Source organism: Bombina bombina, chromosome 4, assembly GCF_027579735.1.
Source record: "Bombina bombina isolate aBomBom1 chromosome 4, aBomBom1.pri, whole genome shotgun sequence".
In the NCBI taxonomy this organism is placed as follows: Eukaryota; Metazoa; Chordata; class Amphibia; order Anura; family Bombinatoridae; genus Bombina; species Bombina bombina.
Window position 1 is genome coordinate 639,541,018 of NC_069502.1, and position 21,351 is coordinate 639,562,368.

Sequence of the window (21,351 nt, forward strand, 5' to 3'; positions counted from 1 at the left end):
TCCAACCAAAAAGTTGAAGCTGCAGCAACATCAGCCAATGATATAGCAGGTCTAAGAAGATTACCTGAACATAGATAAGCTTTTCTTAGAAAAGATTCAATTTTTCTATCTAAAGGATCCTTAAACGAGGTACCATCTGATGTAGGAATGGTAGTACGTTTAGCAAGGGTAGAAATAGCCCCATCAACTTTAGGGATTTTGTCCCAAAATTCTAATCTGTCAGGCGGAACAGGATATAATTGCTTAAAACGTTTTAGAAGGAGTAAATGAATTACCCAATCTATCCCATTCCTTAGCAATTACTGCAGAAATAGCATTAGGAACAGGAAAGACTTCTGGAATAACCGCAGGAGCTTTAAAAACCTTATCCAAACGTATAGAATTAGTATCAAGAGGACTAGAATCCTCTATTTCTAAAGCAATTAGTACTTCTTTAAGTAAAGAGCGAATAAATTCCATCTTAAATAAATATGAAGATTTATCAGCATCAATCTCTGAGACAGAATCCTCTGAACCAGAAGAGTCCAAAGAATCAGAATGATGGTGTTCATTTAAAAATTCATCTGTAGAGAGAGAAGATTTAAAAGACTTTTTACGTTTACTAGAAGGAGAAATAACAGACAAAGCCTTCTTTATGGATTCAGAAACAAAATCTCTTATGTTATCAGGAACATTCTGCACCTTAGATGTTGAGGGAACTGCAACAGGCAATGGTACATCACTAAAGGAAATATTATCTGCATTAACAAGTTTGTCATGACATTTAATACAAACAACAGCTGGAGGAATAGCTACCAAAAGTTTACAGCAGATACACTTAGCTTTGGTAGATCCAGCAGGCAGAGGTTTTCCTGTAGTATCTTCTGGCTCAGATGCAACGTGAGACATCTTGCAATATGTAAGAGAAAAAACAACATATAAAGCAAAATAGATCAAATTCCTTATAAGACAGTTTCAGGAATGGGAAAAAAATGCCAAACATCAAGCTTCTAGCAACCAGAAGCAAATGAAAAATGAGACTGAAATAATGTGGAGACAAAAGCGACGCCCATATTTTTTGGCGCCAAATAAGACGCCCACATTATTTGGCGCCTAAATGCTTTTGGCGCCAAAAATGACGCCACATCCGGAACGCCGACATTTTTGGCGCAAAATAACGTCAAAAAAATGACGCAACTTCCGGCGACACGTATGACGCCGGAAACGAAAATGAATTTTTGCGCCAAAAAAGTCCGCGCCAAGAATGACGCAATAAAATGAAGCATTTTCAGCCCCCGCGAGCCTAACAGCCCACAGGGAAAAAAGTCAAATTTTTGAGGTAAGAAAAATATGATAATTAAAGCATAATCCCAAATATGAAACTGACTGTCTGGAAATAAGGAAAGTTGAACATTCTGAGTCAAGGCAAATAAATGTTTGAATACATATATTTAGAACTTTATAAATAAAGTGCCCAACCATAGCTTAGAGTGTCACAGAAAATAAGACTTACTTACCCCAGGACACTCATCTACATGTTTGTAGAAAGCCAAACCAGTACTGAAACGAGAATCAGTAGAGGAAATGGTAAATATAAGAGTATATCGTCGATCTGAAAAGGGAGGTAAGAGATGAATCTCTACGACCGATAACAGAGAACCTTATGAAATAGACCCCGTAGAAGGAGATCACTGCATTCAATAGGCAATACTCTCCTCACATCCCTCTGACATTCACTGCACGCTGAGAGGAAAACCGGGCTCCAACTTGCTGCGGAGCGCATATCAACGTAGAATCTAGCACAAACTTACTTCACCACCTCCCTTGGAGGCAAAGTTTGTAAAACTGATTTGTGGGTGTGGTGAGGGGTGTATTTATAGGCATTTTAAGGTTTGGGAAACTTTGCCCCTCCTGGTAGGAATGTATATCCCATACGTCACTAGCTCATGGACTCTTGTTAATTACATGAAAGAAATGTATTTCCCCATAGGAAACAATGGGGCTGTGTTAGGAGCTTTATGCTGCTTTTTTGCAGGTGTTAGGTTTTTTTTCAGCCAGCTCAGCCCCATTGTTTCCTATGGGGAAATCGTGCACGAGCACGTTTTACCAGCTCACCGCTACCGTAAGCAGCGATGGTTCGTTAGCGACAGCTGCACCTAATTGCTGTTAGGAGTTGTTTATATAAGTGGAGGGAGGCTTGGAGGGCTATGTCTGTAAAGTAAAAAATTGTTTAAAAATTGCTGGCAAGTATTTTAAAATAATTTTCAAAAATAAGCAAAATGATTTACATAGCTAAGCTGCCTGGAGAAGCCAACTCCACCCCCCCATATCAGTGTTTAGACACAGGCATTGTATTTCAACTGAGTTCACAGCTTCTAGGCATGCTCCAGCAGATAATCCCTATGAATTTTTGCATTCTACCAAAACAACAATAGAAAATAGAAAGAAATGTGTGGTTAGATCTTTGCAATTCAGAAACTAAAAAGAAAGGGTTAATGGTGAGGCACTGCAGTATAAATTTGCAGGTAAAGTAATTAAAGTACATATTATAATTTGTCGCAATCCCAACTTGTTTTATGTCCCTTTAATTAAAAATGGAAATTGTTTACACAAACTGATGAAGAAAAAAAAAATGACTTACCCCTCCACTAACTGGACCATATGAATGCCCTGCAGAATCTGGTTCTTCGATGTACAATGTATAAAAATCTGGCCTAAACATTATATAAAAGACAAACTAACAATTACTTATATTTACAGGCATTTTATTTAACTTGCCCACTTACAATGAATACATACGATACAAGAAGAAAAAACAAACAAACCATAATATGGAAATTATAAAGAGTGCAAAAGAGCAAGAGAAAGAGCGCAAAAGAGAGAAAAAGCACGCAAAAGACCAAAAAAAAAGGAGAGAAAGTGAAAGAGAGAAATGAATTAGTATCTGTAGCATTCATACTTGTAAGATGTTTTCTATTGTGTTCTGCATTAATGATTAGACCAAGATTAACATGATATAATAAATATACCTTTTAGCCTTTTCAAGATCAAGCCAGTGCAGTATTTCAGATACTCTTTTCTGGTATACAATAGACCTAAAAACATATATATTTATATAAGCTGAGTGAAATATAGTGTAAACAGCAATTACATTTAATAACATTTCAAACGACGCACTGTATGGCACTGACATGCAATTTTTTTACCCCAGCAACTTTTATTCTAGCGTCTCTGCAATAAGAGGTATCACTAAGAATATTCTGTCAGTGTTCTATAGTAATACAGGGTTGATAAAATGACCTCTGATTTTTTTTTTGTCAAGTCCCAGAGAGAGTTATAATATAAAGGGACTTGAAAAACAAATTCTCTCTCATGAGTCAGACAGAGCATGTGATTTTAAACAACTTTCTCATTTATTAATTTATTATCTCATTTGCTTTGTTCACTTGGTATCCTTAGTTGAAAAGTATACCTAGGTAGGCTTAGGAGCAGCGATGCATTATTGGGAACTAGCTGCTGATTGGTGGCTGCACAAAACCGCCTCTTGTCATTGGTTCACCAGATGTGTTCAGCTAGCTCCTAGTATGCATCACTGCTGCTTCAAGGAGAAGGGGAGTAAACCAATTTGATAATTGAAGCAAATTGGAAAGCTGCTTAAAACCACATGCTCTATCTAAATTATGAAAGAAAAATTTGGCGTTTCATGTTTCTTTACATTTAAATAAGTGCAGAAAATAAGTCAATGTTTTGTGTAATTCAATAAAGCACAATTTAAAAATACCATAAAAGAAACAGGATAAAGTCATTTTCAACAAACATTTTTGCATCTATAATTTTAAAAGATATGTGAATTCAAAGGAATACTTAAAGGGACATTAAACCCAAATTTTTTCTTTCGTGATTTAGAAAAAACATGCAATTTTAAACAGCTTTTGAATTTACTTATATTACCTAATTTGCTTCATTCTCTTGATATTCTTTGCTGAAAAACATATCTAGATAGGCTCAGTAGCTGCTGATTGGTTGCTGTACATAGATTCCTTGTGTGAAGCAAATTATATAATAAAAGTAAAATGGAATGTTGTTTAAAATTGTATTATCTATCTGAATAATGAAAGAAAAAATTTGGGTTTAATGTCCCTTTAAGGTTACCTACCATTGGTTACAGGGACATGATACACAAAATGTTTATTTCATGATTCAGACAGATCATTCAGTTTTAAAAAAAGAAACTTTTCATTTTGCTTATATTATCGAATTTAATTCATTTTCTTGTTATTCTTTGTTTAACTGAAAGCCAATTACAAGAGGCAAATATGTGCAGCCACCATTTAGCAACTTCTCAGCCTACCTAGGCATACTTTTCAATAAAGGATACAAAGAGAATGAAACAAATTAGATAACAGAAATAAATTGCCCTGTATGAATTATGAAAGGAAAAAATGTGTCCCTTTAAATCATAAATTGTCGTCTAAATCACAATTCAAGATATGCACAATCTGACTAAACTCATAACACACAAAGAGTTGTACTTTTCGCATTTTTATGGAAAACATTAAGTAATTATTTACAATGAAGGCTAGAAAAGTGAATCCTCAAATTTAGTAACTTATCCTCCTTCAACAGCAACAACCTCCACCAAATGTTTCCTGTAGCTGCTTATAAGACTTGCACATGTTGAGGATGAATTGCTCACTACAAATCTGTTTCAGTTCTTCAATATTTCTGGGTTATCTTGATTGTACAGCCCTCTTCAGGTCATGCCACAGCATCTCAATAGGGTTATGGCCATTCCAAAACACACATCTTCTTTGTTTTCAGCTATTCTTTAGTTGATTTACTTGTGTGCTTTGGGTCATTGTCTTGTTGCATTAGGCAACCTCTCTTTTTCCTTTACACATATGCCCCAATTATAAAAAGATCCCTGGGCTGGTGAGATTCTTTAAGAATGCTCACCAGTACTTCTATTTACCTGGAGGAATTATTCAAAGCTCAAGGAAGCAGGTATCTGAGCACTCAGGGGCAAAACTGTATATAAAAAATATCTTTATTGAACAAGAGTTAAAACTGCATCGCAATGCAGGGAGACAAGGACAGCAATCTTGACGCGTTTCGCGCCCCCTAGTGACGCTTAGTCATAGGAATTATTCAAAGCCACTTTTTAGAATAGAATAATTTATTCACCAAGTATAAAAAAAGAAAATTATACAAGGAATTTATCATGGTGCAAAGGTATCAGATGACAATTAAGAAATAAATACAACCAGCAGTGTAAAAGTCTGACCATCAAATATATTGACAATGGGTGACTAAAGTGTAATTTATCATACCAAAAGTGAAATAAGAGAAGTATTCCTGTTTGCTATTTTAATTGCATGGGGAAAAAAACTATTCAGAAAACTGTCTGTATGGGTTTGTAAAACTCACATCCCTGGCCTACGATAAAAAGATGATTAAAAAACAGTGGCCAGGGTGAGATAAATCAGACACAAATGTTCTGACCCTAAATGTCTTTAAGAGAAATAAGTTGACCCAATGATTGTTTTTGCAGCTCTCAGAATGATAATGATAATGTAGCTAAGAGGAGCTATACCAGTTTAAAATAGAGGATGATAAAACAATTCAACAATAGCTGAATAAAAAACAAGTTAACAGTTTTTGAGAGAGGCCAAATTTTGTAAGTTGCCTTAAAAAGTACAAATGTTGTTGAGCTTTTTTAATTATAGTAAAAATATTAAAGTCCCACTTGAAATCATGAGCAATTGTTGTGCCGAGCAATATGTCCATTATGCAATCTTTAATTTTCAGAGAAGAAGCTGGAGACTTTTTATTCTTCTAAAATCAATTATCATCTCTTTGGTTTTATGGACTTTTAATTTATTTATTTTTTTGCTTTGCTCCATGTTACCCGCCTGTCTACTTCCAAGTTATAGCTCAATTCATCTTCATCTGAGATCAGCCAATCAGAGTAGTGTTATCTGCAAGTTTCAATAACGTCACAGATTTATTTGCAGAAATACCATCGTTGGTTTATAAGGAATAGAGCAAGGGAGAAAGAACACAACCCTGTGGGACACTACAGTATTGAGAAAGACAGGGTTGTAAATCAGCTCATTCACTTTAACAAACTGTTTCCTATTGGTTAAAACGCTATACAGTCATTGGCCTATGGAAAAGGGCACATTAAGTTGTTTTAATTTAACAAAAAAGTAAATCTGGAGCAATAGAATTAAAAGCAGAACTGGAATCCACAAAATAAAACTCGGACATAGATGTGAGGATTATCCAAATGATGTAACATATAATATAAAATAGATCATCCACAGATCTATTAGATCTGTATGCAAACTGTAGTGGATCTTGAAGGCTGTCATTCAAGGCTTTTAGATGGAACAGCATTATTCTTTCAAAGCATTTCATGATAATAACAACAGATATAAGAGCAACAGGCCTATAATCATTCATGTTAAAAATCTTTTGTTTGTTTTTTAAAACCAGAATAATAATTGAAGATTTAAAACAAGCTGGTATGACAAATTGCATAAGGACTGGTTAAAATAAAATTAGCAAAAATAGGTTCAAGTGAAACCTTAGTAGAAGTGTTTCACTAAGAGGCGTATACTGCATTGTTGTATGGGAAGGAGATGCATACATTACAAAAGTGCACAATGAAAATCGTAATTTTAAAATCTTACAAAACAAATAATTGAGGTATTCATACAGAAATTTGTTCACCAAAAATTGTATTTTATAAAAAAAAAAAATAATTTGTAGGTAAATTACACAGGAATAAATCATATTAACTATGCACAGTATAAATCATAATTTAAGTACACTAGATGTGCAAAAAAAACAAGAAATCCCTAGTTAAAAAGTACAAAATACAAAGCGTAATTTTTTTCGTAAAATGGGAGGAACATGGGTGTTCCATGGGCGTGATGAAACTCTCTCTCAAATCCCAGTGTAATTCTATAAACATGTTCGCAAAAAAGGTTCTCACTATTTTTTCTCGTCAGTTAAAAAGTGGCGAGTTTTCACAAAATTTTAGAAGCTTTAGCAGCAAAATTGCTAATACATGACAATTCTAAACTTTATCTTCTTTGAATTCTTTATTTAAATGTCCCTTTAAGAATATGTTTTGTGCAATAAGTTGTAATACAAAACGTAGTATGAGAACTAACACTTATAAGGAGTGCAGGGGAGGCAGTGCGGCTTGGTGAATGACTGTATTTTTTACAGTCTGATACAAATGAAGCAAGCAAGATAGAGGGAGAGAGAGAAGAGATAGAGACATAGGGGTAGAGTTACCAAGCAGCGGATGCTGCAATCTACCCCCGATGATTCTAGCTCGCCGGAACAAGAGATCAGAAGCAGTGATCATAAGACCGCTGCTCCTTAACTCATCCGCCACCTCAGAGGATGAGATCGGGATGATTGACACCCCCTGTTAGAGGCCGATTAGCCGCAAATGTGCAGGGGGCGGCATTGCACAAGCATTTCACCAGAAATGCTTGTGCAATGTTAAATGCCGACAGCGTATGATGTCGGCATTTAGCGATTCTGGGCGGACATGATTCGCTGCCCCATAGAGTTAGATTAAAGGGACATGAAAACCACATTTTTGTTGCTAAAACATAGAATTGTAAACAACTTTCCAATTTACTCCTATTATCAAATTGTCTTCATGTTCTTGTTTTCCTTTGTAGAAAAGCAGGAATGTTAGCTCAGGAGCATGCACGAGTCTGTAGCACTTTATGGCAGCAGTTTTGCAACAATGTCATACATTAACAAGAACTCTAGATGGCAGCACTATTTTCTGTCATGTAGTGATCCAGACATGTGCCCGCTACCTATCTAGATATCTTTTCAACAAATGTGATAAAAGAAGTTAAATGGTAACTTTTTAAAAAAATGTCCCATAACAACTAAAGCAGTCGATTAGTTCCTTCTAAGCAGATGAAAGAATTGAACAAGCAGCTGTGGAGAGGAAACTTTGCTGAAACATCTGCCATAAAGTCACCTGATGAAATTCTCTCTCAAATCCCAGTGTAATTCTATGAACATGTTCGCACTATAGTTCTCACTATTTTTTCTCGCCAGCTAAAGAGTGGCGAGTTTTCACCAAAATACTTAAAACACTAATTATTCTGAAAGGAAAACCTATGTATACTAAAAAAACAGCAATGTTAAGGTACAGTACACTGAAAACAGCGTAATGTGATTTTTATTTAGAGTAATATTCATGTTTTAAAACACACTTATTCCCCTGTACTTCACCCTTCAGTGCAAACTTTTACCTAGCAGAGAGCTCTCATTATTTGTTTGGGAAACATCTCTCCCCTTGCAGGGACAGAATTCCATATTTTTTTTATAGAATTCCATGAGGGCTGCCCCTGTTAGTGTTGGCGTGAAAAACCCGTCTTGACCTGAAATGTTGTTAGAATTGGGGCCATAAACATCATCTTTTTTCAAATCTGTCCACAGCACATTTTCCCAGAAGTGTGTGGAACATCTAGGTGGTCTTTAGCAAACTTGAGATGTACAGCAATGTTGTTGTTTTTTTTACATTAGTTGTTTCCTTTGTGGTGTCCTTCTATGAACACCATTCTTGTTCAGAGTTTTTCTGATAGTGGACAAATGAACAAAGAATTCTGCTGTTACCCTTGGGTTCTTTCTCAGATCTTTCAGAATTGCCTCTTGTGCTCTTGGAGTGATCTTTGCAGGACACCCAAACCTAGGGAGAGTAGCAACAGTCCTGAGCTTTCTCCATTTGTAGACAATTTGTCTTATTGTGGATTGATAAACACCTAGGTCTTTAGAGGTGTTTATGTCTTTTTTACCAACTTTGTGCATCTCTATAATGCATCTCCAAAGGTCCTGTGAAAGTTGTGATCAAGGCATGGTTCACACTAACCAATATTTCTTATAAAGAACAGATTTGTCAGTAACCAGGCTTTGTGTGCCTTTATTTAAAGGGCAATTCACATTTCCAATCTTATCTCTTAAATTGAAACACTTGACTTCAAAAACTTTTGGAGAAGTCGTTAACACAGAGGTTCACTTACTTTTTCCAGCCTGCACTGTGAATGTTTACTGAGTGTCTTCAATAAAAACATAAAACAAGTACAACTGTTTGTGTGTAGTCACAAACTTTTTATTGCAAATATATATATATATATATATATATATATATATATATATATATATATATATATATATATATATATATATATATACTGTGTATATATATATATATATATATATATATATATAATTTTTTATTATCATCCCCTATGTCAAACTATTTTCTCATTAAACTTTTAAATAGGTGAAAAAAAGGACTTATATATTGAAAACCAGTATAGAATATAAAGCAGGCCTACAAGAAGCATTATTATTTGCATTTCATTTATTTTACATTAATTTGCATAAAACAAACATTTTTTTAATTTTATTTATTTTGACTTGTATAGCAGATTCTTAAATAATCACCCATTTCCTATCATATTAAAATCTTCAGTCAGTCCATGCTTTCATTCTGCATGACAATATCATTTCATTGCAAGGAGACTTACTTGTTGTACAACTCATAAAAGGATGGGTAGGTACCATTTATAGGAACATCTGATCCAGGCCAAAAGAAAGTGCCAGCCTTCAATCCTTGGTACATTGCTGTCAACCAAATCTAAATACCATGAAAAATGACAAAACAAAAATGATAATTTTTCGAACGTAATCAGCAAATTTTATATTATATCACTAAACATTTTTTGGTAAAGGGGATCGATTTGTGAATCAGTATACTGACTCCATTGATTTTTTTAAGTGAATTGGGGCTATGGAAGTGTTGGGGATAGTGGGGTGAGAAATATTTAGGAATGTTATTTGATTTATAATGAGTTTCTTGGAGCATTAGGATATGACCCCCTCTTTTCTGTAGGTCTAATAAAGTCATTCTCCTCTTGTTTGGGCAACTTAAGCCTTTGGTGTTGTGTGTGAGGATAGTAATATCTTGTGGTGATTGCTCATGTAATTGGGCACATGATAACTGACAAATGGTAGTATTGTCTAGGAATGTAGATTGAGAGTACACAATGAACAATAAAATAAAGAAAATAAAAATAATTAAAAAAATTCAAGAAAAACAAGAAAATATCAAAAATTACATATCTGAAACAATATATACTGAACATACTGACTTGTAGGAGATAAACTCCCAACAGTATGGTAACAAAGATTGGAACATAGCATTTAACATGAGGAACCTCAACTGTAAGATCTAGCCTTAATGCGATCTAAGATAAAGATAATACAATTAAAATCGTAAAATGAACCTATAGAGGGATAAAATGATTAACCATTGGTCTGGTTATAACATCAATTTCAACCTGAGCTGAATTCTGAAAGATACAGAAACTTATGATTCTTCCCGACTGGGAGTTTCCAATAGGAGATGGAATATAAAGAGCTCACAGAAAGAGTTTCAAAAGTAACTTAGCCATCATCCTTTCTCTTCTAGAAGGGAATGATGCGAAGAAGGTTGTCGTCTTGATTTCTTGTGTTGGACTTGTTTCCATTCCTTCCTCTGGGGTAGAGGAGCAGGGCCATCAGTGCTGGTAAGGTCTGAAGGATACAGGAGAGTCTCTTCCAGAATGGGTGGGGTGATGTTGAGCTCTTTGCAGATCTTTGGAATATCCTTTGTTGAGGAGCATAAGATCCACTTGCTTCTCCATAAGATCAGAAGATGGAATGGAAATCCCCATCTATAGGGGATATTCATTTTTCTTAGGAGCATCGTGAGAGGTTTTGAAAGGGTTCTCTGGGATAAGTCGGCAAACATCTGGATGTCTGAATTTTCAAAAGTGATAGGTTGTTGTTCTCTTCCCAGTTTCATCAGCTCTTCCTTAACTTGAAAGTTGGTGATTCAGACTATGATGCACCTTGCGGTTTAGGATGAAGGGTCCTATGAGCCCTATCAATTTCTATTTTGGAAGGGATTTCTTCTTTCTTCAGTACACTGAAAAAATCTTGTAGATACTGTTCCAAGTCTGGAGGTGGAATAGTTTAGGGATTCTCCTTATTCTAATATAATGGGGTCTGCTTTTATTTTTAGAGTCATCCACCTTGTCCTCTAATTCCGATATTGTACAATCTTGTTTCTGGATGAGGCTCGGCAAGTCTGATATAGCTGTCGCATGCGAGTCTTGATTATTTTCAAGAGATTCAACTCTTTGGCCTATTTCCGATATATCTTTTTTGAGATCAGAGATTTCATCCCTTATACATTGTTTAACTTGAGAAATTAATGAGGAAACATCCTTTTTAGAAGGGATTGAGTCAAAAAGGGCTGTAGGGATAGTGATGGTTCCAGATGCATGTTCAGATTCAGAATCTGATGAACTTGGAGGAGATGCATGTCCTGTAGATTCAGGAGCTGTTGTTTCTGGAGCTCTAGTCTCTAGGGCCTTAAAGAATGCATTCACTTAGGGATTCAGTGTTCTCAGTTGTCTAGGGTTTCTACTTGATTTGGTAAGTTTCTTGGGAGACATTTTGAGACTTGATATGGGTTGAATCTCCTTATGAAAAAACAAGCTTTAAATATTAAATTAATTTTGCTGATGATTGCAGAGTAATATAGGACCCATTGCTGCTTTCTGTTACTGACTTTGTGCTTAGAAAGAATGGGGTCAAAAAGAAAAATTAATATTCACTACTGATATCTGCCCCTGATATATAGGGAAAAGGCCTGCTAGATGGAGGTGTTAACTTTGTTAAGCTAAAGCTGTTAAACTCCCTTTATGTGAGATGGCACCCTTTCTCCTTGATAGCTGTGCAATTATTTGCGGTCTGCAAGGGCAGATGATGCCATGTGTGCGGGTGAAATTAATGATGAACGTCTAAAGCTGGGCTGCATTTTATTTGATCTTTTAACTACAATTGTAGCTGAGGGTGCAGGGAAGCTTACCCGCTCAAGGTACTTGTGCTGTCCGGTTCGATCTACAGCTTACTAGCAGGCTTGTCGCAAGGGCTTCTACGGCCTACGCTGGGAAAGCCGTGATGCACTCTGCAGAGAGCTGGTTTGTTGACAATCCGTCCGGATTTTCAATTAATTCAGCTGTGACTTGCCTGTTGCGTCTTGAGAGCCTTAGTGTGGCTCTTGTGCAGGGGTTTAGTTCCTCTCGGGCCTTAGATGTGATCTAGATGGAAAGACCGGTAGCGTGAAGGTAGGCCTTGATGGCCATGCTGGTTACTGGCACCTTAAAATTCAGCCAGAAGCACTTGGATCAGGGTAAGTTGTTATAGAATTCAAGGCTGATCACAATTACATTTCTAAGAGCTTTTTTGTTTGTTTGTTTGTTTTTGTTAAAGATCAGCAGATCTATCAAATGTATTGCCCATGGTCAGATAGATTACTCAGTTGCATGCCAATTGCATGTATAAGGATTTATGTAAGTTGAAAAAAAAAGCAACCACATTAGTGCTTGTTTCCATTGAGTTGCAATAATGGTTTACGCAAGCTCGCAAATCGCAAAAATTGCTGTCGGAAGGCATTACAATTCCCGACAGTTTCCAAATTCTCATTTTCCACCATGATGCATGTCCCATAGATAATAGAAGCAGAAAATCGCAAAATTAAAACCCAGCTTCCATGCAGCTTGCAAACATGTTGGGTGCTGTTAAAGTCTCAAACATTACAACTTGCTCAACTAGGTGTAAAAGAGAAAAAATAAACTTTTTGAGGCCTCTTTTCCTTTGAGATCTTAAAGTTTGCAAACAATGCAAGCTTTTTTATTAAAACATTTTTTTATATGCAATATGTAGTGCTGTCTGAGGCAAAGTCATAGTTGGAGTTATGTTCTTTATTATATTGCAATATGCACTTACATATAAAAATATAATCAAAACAACTCCAACTAGGTCTATGCCTGGGGCAGCACAACATATTGCATTAAAAAAAAGTCTGTCAATTTAAAATAAATTCTTAAAATTCCCTTATTTTTTAGGTGGCCAAATCACTCTACCTGGCTCAAAAACCACAAAACGCTTAACATTGCAACTAACTACTGTCTCTCTCTCTCTCTGTGATTACAGGTAAGGAGTGTAGGAGGCGGAGCGAACATTAATTTTTATAACTTAAGGTCAGGTTACTATAGCAATGAACTGGTTTTAGCGTGAGTTTAGAAAAATCTGAAGTTGGTTTGAAGCATTAACACAACGTTAACGTACACATACACCAAAATATCGACTGCACGCATTGCACAAAATATTTCAATGGAGTCCTGGTATTAAAAATGGAGCTGTAAGATATTGTATCTCTCGGTCGCTTCAGTAGCTCAATACAAACGAATACCCTTAGTTAACAGCTGGAAGATTTAAGTTAATGTTTCCAGGATATTTGGGGTATTTGTAAAAAATAAAAACCTTAAAATGGAAAATGAGCTCATATTAGTTAAATTGGAAATATTGCAGTTCTTTGACCTATGTTATTTCTTATACAAAGTATAATGGTACAATAGAAAGAGGGTGATAGGTAATTATAATGGTATTTTATGCGAATGAATGTCTCTACTTGATAAATATGCGTCTAAATTAGATTACATGGTGCAGAGTTTTGAAGAAACAAAAACATACCGGTTGTCCTTGCCACCAGGTCTTATTAAACTTCTCATTTCCAGAAAGAGAGAAAACCTTGTTCATTGTTACATCATACATGTTGTTATCAATGATTCCATTGGATTCTGGAAACAAACCCTAAGACAATATATGGAGAGATGTTTATGTAGTTCGCATTTACCTTTAAATGTTTTATTGACATAATGAAATAAATAATACATACTTGGTTTATTGGTTAATATTGAGGGAGATATGTGATTATACTCAGATTTAACTTTTATTTTTTCTTAAATAAAACACACAAAAACATTTTTAATAATATAATGTTTATATTTACAAAAGTGATCAATTTTTGCAAACAAACAAAAAAAAAGTACTGTTTCTGTACTTCTTGCACAACAAATAAATAGAGATTAGAGCCACAGTAACAACCTGGAGTTTTTTTTAGCCAAATAGAAAATACAGTGATAGATTTTGTTTGGCAGTTTCATAATATTATTGTTCCTTTATGTTAATTTTTGTATTTGAAATAGCTGGTTTTACTGCTTAAAACCATCACCTGTAACTCTCAATGACATACTCTTAAAAATTAGTTGAGCCTGCAGATGAAGTAGACCTGCTAATGTGATCTATGTCTAAACATAGTAAGGTATTGAAATGCTAAGTATGGCTGGGCACAACCAGTTATTTCAGATACAAAAATCTGACTCCTAATCTCATTGTTAGATAATTAAGTCAATCCTGTGTACATAGCTTTTCTACAGAGGATGTTTGTTATTCATATTTTTAGTGTAGGTGGTGGTTTCTACAAGCAAAAGCAACTATTTCAAGTAACAAGAGAGAGAGAAGAGAGAAGAGAGTGAATGGACCAATGGGAACACATTAAGGGCCATATAATGAGTAGCATGCTAACAGATACGCGCAAGTGATATCGGGTTTATTGCAGCTGTTTGAGCACGGTGGAAGGAGCGCTCATTTTACAAGTCGAATGAAAATGCACACGCAATGGAGATTTACACTAGAATGATCACCACAACCTAAGAGCTCTGGTTAACTGTTTCTCAAAAAAGGGTCGCAAAACACATAAAAAATGCACTACAAAAGTAAAATTACACTCATAATAACACTATCTAATAAAAAAAATTATAATGAGGTTTCAGGTGTTAGAAATATAAATATATGTATATATATATATATATTTATATATGTGTGTGTATTGTATCGGTTTACAACGGTTCAATTTAAGCCGCTTCAGAATAACAACCTTTTTTTTCAGTCATGTGACTGCTATTGAAAAGCATTGAAAAACAGTGCATTGATTAAAATAGCCAGTAGGTGGAGCTGTCCGCTTGTGTTGCAGCAAAGATATGTAAGCCAAGCAAGCTGAAATTAATTTGTGTAACTAGACCTGAGCTATCGAGCAGTTTTCAAAGGAACAAGATCTTCCTGTCTATAAATCAGTCCAGATTGAAATGCATAGAAAGAACTGTTTGCAGAAAAATGCAAGTAAAGTCTGTGTTGTGTGATTATTTTATTAGGTTTATAATGCTGTTTAGGATATTCTGTGTTGTGTGATTATTAAGCTTTAAAAATAATGTTTAGGTGTTACTTATGACAATTTTGAGAGGGGCCTGGAACCTAACTCCCTCACTTCCCATTGACTTACATTATAAACTGGGTTTCAATTTACAACGGTTTCAATTTACAACCATTCCTTCTGGAACCTAACCCCGGCGTAAACTGAGGGCTACATGTATATATATATATATATATATATATATACATATATACACACACACATATACATACACACACACACACACATTTCACCAAAATACCATTGGATATATATATATGTATATTTATGAATAAATAGAACATATTCATCTATGTGAAAAACATTGGAATTTGAAATATTCATGTTGGGTTAGCGCACTTGAGAAAATGTGATTGGGTTTACACACGAGTAGGGTGTTAAGTTTTTTTTCCCCATTTTTCTTGCGCCATTGAAAGCTATTGGGGAATACATTACGCGGTCTTGATATTCAAAGTTCTGCCTTTTGCACATGTCGGGTTAGCGCGCAAGTGAAAACTTTTTTTTTTCCTTCTTTCAACATACAAGCACTACCTGAGGCGCGTAAAAACTTTGCTTCTAGCGGAGATAGCGCGGGAGTGGTAATCACCACTCCATTCGTAATCTAGGCCTAAAAAGCGTAAAACATTGTCCATTTAAACAAGGAAATGATTGTTTTTATTAGTACGTGAACTGAACATGCACAAAACATTGAAAAAGACCAGCTATGACACAGTGCTTGAGATAGGCACAAATTAAAAAAATGTTGGGTTTCATATCCCTTTAACCTTTTAAAGCCGTTATGCCGTTCCATTCCGTCATAATTAGACTGGGCTTTAAAGCCGTTATGACGGAATGGAACGTCATAACTAACGGCTGTCCTGAAGCCTTCTGTGCTTCAGGGATTTAATCGCGGTCTGGAGGGCGTTCCTAGGATTGTAGGGACGCCCCCCAGATGCGATCCAATAATTGAAATCTCGCGATCGTATGCACGATCGCGTAGTTTCAATTTGTCTACATCGGAACAGTTGTTCCGATGTAGGCACTTTAACCCTGTCACGAAAGGGTTAAGAATCATTTAAACACTAAAATGCAATTCTAAATGAGCCTTGCGCTGCGTATGAGTTTATAGTTTAAAATTCAGTTTGGTGCTTCATTCACGCGTGTCGACTCCATCCATTAGAAAAGACATGCAAACTGCCTCACATGCGTTTCTTGTCTTAAAAGGATATGAAACAGAAAAAAATATTTTGTGATTCAGACAACTATCTAATTTACTTCTATTATCAAATTTTCTTCGTTCTCTTTGTATCTTTTGTTGAAAAGCAGGGACATAAGCTTTGAGCCGGCCCATTTCGGCAGCACTATATGGCAGCAGTTTTGCAAGAATGTTATCCATTTGCAAGAGCACTAGAGGGCAGCACTACTTCCTGACATGTAGTGCTCCATATGCCTACCTAGGTATCTCTGCAACAAAGAATATCATGTAAATGAAGCAAATATTTTAATAGAAGTAAATTGGATTTTTTATTTTTATTTAAATGGTCTGCTCGGTTTCATATCCACTTAAGAGGTTAGAGATCCTGAAATAGAAAAAGAAAGAAAAAAATACACACATCTACTTGAAAAGTGTTTTCTGATTATTGTAATGTGCTGCACAGCCACTGGGGGGGGAAAACCACATAACATATTTTGCTATTCATGAGGTTTACCTAAAAATGTAATGTTTCTAATTTGATAAACCAAACAAAAACGCACGTGAGGCAGTTTGCATGTCTTTTCTAATGGATGGAATAGACACCTGCAAATGAAGCACCAAACTGAATTTTAAACTATAAACTCATACGCAGCGAAAGGCTCATTTAGAATTGCATTTTAGTGTTTAAATGATTCTTAAAGGGATATGAAACCCAACATTTTCAATTTGTGCCTATCTCAAGCACTGTGTCATAGCTGGTCTTTTTCAATGTTTTGTGCATGTTCAGTTCACGTACTAATAAAAACAATCATTTCCTTGTTTAAATCGACAATGTTCTACCCTTTTAGGGATACTAAACCTAATTGTTTCTTTCATGATTCAGATAGAGTATGCAATTTAAAGCAACTTTCTCATTTTCTCCTATTATCAATTTTCTTCATTCTCTTGCTATCTTTTTTTAAAAAAAGCAGCATTGTAAAGCTTAGGAGCCGTCCCATTTTAGGTTCAGCACCTTGGATAATGCTTGCTTATTGGTAGCTACATTTAGCCACCAATAAGCAAGTGTAACCTAGGTACTGAACCAAAAATGGGCCGGCTCCTAAGCTTTAAATTCCTGATTTGTAAATAAAGATAGCAAGAGAACAAAAAAAGAATGATAATAGAAGTAAATTAGAAAGTTGATTAAAATTGCATGCTCTTTCTGAATTATGAAAGAAAACAAAATTGGGTTTAGTATCCCTTTAAATAAGGCAATCAGAAGGCTCATTTATAATTGCATTTTAGTGTTTACATGTTTAAAATATGAAGATGATACAATAAACATGATATAAAATTAAGTGCATAAAATGTCCATTATCTAGTTTGAATTAACAGACTCCCATGTTTTACTTTGGGAAACTCATTTAAAAACTCCTGTGCAATATCTGTTTCTCACAACTTCCTGGTGCTATCAGTGTAACTTGTGTAGATTTACAAATTCAAACTGCTGCACTTTTAAATGGTTTGGAAAAGTGAAGAAAATGAAGGTAAAAAACAAAACAAAAGAAAAAGCCCCAGAGTAAGCAAATAGTACGGCACAACTCTTCTAATGAACTCAAATTAGGCCACAAATTATTGTCCTCCAAAATGAATTATGAGCAGCAAATATAAATATCCTGTCTTGACGAATAATCAAACTCTTCTACGGTTTAGATAGAGCATGCAATTTTAAGAGACTTTTAAATTCCCTTTATTCTTGTAGTATCCTTTGTTAAAAAGCATACCTAAGTAGGCTCAGGAGCAGCAATAAACTACTGGGAACTAGCTGGTGATTGGGGGCTATGTACATATGCCTCTCATCATTGGTTCACCAGCTGTGTTCAGCTAGCTCCCAGTAGTACATTGATGCTATGAAGCAGACTTTAACTATGTGCATTGCGTGAAATAATCCTCTTATATAATTGTATGCATGTCTAACTAATGTCATACTTTTATTTACTGCACACATATAAATATCCCCTTTATACAAAGTATAACATCCTCCCATCTACAAGCATTACTGTAGTGCCTAATGCATAGTGAATGTTATGTAATATTCTGCCTGAAGAAGTAGCACCATGCAGTATTAGGAAACGCATTGCACTGTTTTAATAAACAAATCCCCTGTGCCTTAGTTTTTTTTTTTACTGAATCACATTGGTTTGGTGATTTAATATACCCATTTGATACTAGAGCAGTCTATGGGGTAGATTTAACAAGCAGCGGATGCTGCTTTCTACGCCATCGTAAGACCACTGCTCCTTAACTGCAATCATACCGATATGATCGGGATGATTGACACCCCTTGCTAGCAGCCGATTGGCCGCCGGTGAGCAGGGGGCGGCATTGTACAAGCATTTCACTAGAAATGCTTGTGCAATGTTAAATGCCGACAGCAATGCCAGGCGGACATGATTCGCTAAAGAGAATTATGTCCGCCCCGCACTTGTTAAATCCACCCCTACCTCTGTTCCTGAGCAAGCTGTGTTTACCGGAGGCAGCTAGCTGGGGAGCTCTGGTTCACCCAGTCTGCCTATATTGCTCTCCTTTTAGTGCATTGCAAATTGTGAGTATCCTTCCTTGTGTATGAGAAGCTGTGTGTGGTGAAATGGAGCAGTGAAATACTAAACCATTGGAGAAACTTCTCTTTTTATTCTTTTGCAGTATCTTGGATTTACATTTGGAGAAGAGCTGATCCTTGATGTGGTTTTAACCTTTGGATGGACGCCTGAACTGGCGCCTTTATTATGTGAACTTCTTTACAGTGGGACACATTGTTTATATTCTTTTATATGTCTGAATAATACTTACTGTGACAATTGAATAGTGGTTGGGGAAGGTTTTTGTTGGGTAAACTGCTCTCATATACTTTGAATGTGTTCCACAGTCTCCTGTAATTTAAAAAAAAAAAAGTGTTTGATTAAAACATAGCAACATTAAAAAGCAAGGAACATTTTAAAATGCATCTCCTAGAAGTTTTCTGGGAAAAGGAGGTGTGGCGACTTGTCAGCAGTAACCAACCTGGTGGCCAAGTGGGGGAAGTGCAATGTGTGTCTTATTTGGGGTATCAGTGTAACATGGGCAGGACCAGATGGAGTCTGGGTATATCATGTATTTAAAATTGTATGCACTGTCTAAATCATGAAAGAAAAATGTTGGGTTTCATGTCCCTTAAAAACAACTTTCTAGTTTACTTCTATTATTTAATTTACTTCCTTCTCTTGTTATCTTTTGCTGAAAGGTATATCTAGGAAAGCTCAGGAGCAGCAAAGAACCTAGGTTCTAGCTGCTGATTGGTGGCTGCATATATATACTGATTGTCATTGGCTCACCCATGTGTTCAGTTAGAAACCAGTATGGCATTGCTGCTCCTTCAACAAATTATACCAAAAGAATGAAGCAAATTTGATAATAGAAGTAAACTGGAAAGTTGTTTAAAATGGTATGATCTACCTAAATTATTAAAAAAAAAATTGGTGTTTTATGTCCCTTTAACCCCCTTTAACGACCAAGGACGTGCCAGGCATGTCCTACAAAAACCGGTTGTTAACAACCAAGCATGTGCCTGGCACATCCTCAGGGGTTTCAAGCACTGGAAGGGATCGTGATTGCTTCCAGACACTTTCAGGGTATTGATGCCTCGATAATGAGGCATTCTGCATAACCCTTTTTAAGCAACCAATGCAGAGAGAGCCACTCTGTGGCCATCTCTGCATCGGCCAGCGATGATGCAGATCGTTGGTGGCATGGGAGGGCTAGCAGGGAGGCGGTGGGCGGCCCATCGCTGGTAGAGTTCCTACTTCCCTCCTGTTAGCAGGGATGATGGGTCCGGGAGCGCGCGTGGGAAGGCGGGAGCGCGAGGGGGCGGGACCGCTACACTATGGCAATAAGTGTAAGGGAGAGGCTAACAGAGGATACTTTTCAAGTTTTGGGAAAGGGATCTGGGAGGGGGTAGGGTATTGGGGGGGGCAGCTACATTACAGAAAAATGGGGGGGTTATTTTTTTTTTGAAAAAAAAAAAGCAAATTTTTTAGCAAACTGGGTACTGGCAGACAGCTGCCAGTACCGAAGATGGTGGCAAATAGGTAGAGGGGAAGGGTTAGATAGCTGTTTGGGGGGGGATCATGGAGGTTGGGTGCTAAGGGGGGATCCAAAACTGCAGAATATATAATATATATATATATATATATATATATATATATATATATATATATATATATATATAAATAATCCTTTTATTTTAGTACTGGCAGACTTTAACAGTACTTAAGATGGTGGTGACAATTGTAAAGGGGGGGAGGGAAGAGAGCTCTTTGAGAGGGGTCAGGGAGGGATCATGGGGTGGGATGTGGAGGCTGATCTCTACACTAAAGCTAAAATTAACCCTACATTGCTACCTAATTAACCTCTTCACTGCTGGGCATAATACAAGTGTGGTGCACAGCAGCATTTATCGGCCTTCTAATTACTAAAAAGCAATGAAAAAACCATATATGTCGGCTATTTCTGAACAAAGGGGATCCCAGAGAAGCATTTACAAACATTTGTGCCATAATTGCACAAGCTGTTTGTAAATAATTTCAGTGAAAAACCTAAAGTTTGTAAAAAAGTTAACGATTTTATTTATTTGATCGCATTTGGCTGTGAAATGGTGCCATGAAATATACCAAAATGGGCCTAGATCAATACTTTGGGTTGTCTACTAAAAAAAATATATACATGTCAAGGGATATTCAGGGATTCCTGACATCAGTGTTACAATGTAACTATTGCTAATTTTGAAAAAAAAAAAATGGTTTGGAAATAGCAAAGTGCTACTTGTACTTATTGCCCTATAACTTGCAAAAAAAAAGCAAAGAACATGTAAACATTGGGTATTTCTAAACTCAGGACAAAATTTAGAAACTATTTAGCATGGGAGTTTTTTGGTGGTTGTAGATGTGTAACAGATTTTGGGGGTCAAAGTTAG

The 21,351-nt window shown here is 36.0% G+C and overlaps 1 protein-coding gene across 1 annotated transcript in view; it reads right to left on the reverse strand.

Moving 5' to 3' along the window:
* The window catches only part of ENPP3 (ectonucleotide pyrophosphatase/phosphodiesterase 3), a 437,931-nt gene that overhangs the window by 194,502 nt on the left and 222,078 nt on the right, over nucleotides 1-21,351 (reverse strand). The window contains exons 7-11 of the mRNA XM_053710678.1: nucleotides 19,194-19,273; nucleotides 13,612-13,731; nucleotides 9,555-9,664; nucleotides 3,009-3,074; nucleotides 2,621-2,693 (exon numbers count right to left, since the gene is read on the reverse strand). Of these exons, the coding sequence (XP_053566653.1) occupies nucleotides 2,621-2,693; nucleotides 3,009-3,074; nucleotides 9,555-9,664; nucleotides 13,612-13,731; nucleotides 19,194-19,273 (449 nt within the window). The remainder of the gene's footprint in view (nucleotides 1-2,620; nucleotides 2,694-3,008; nucleotides 3,075-9,554; nucleotides 9,665-13,611; nucleotides 13,732-19,193; nucleotides 19,274-21,351) is intronic.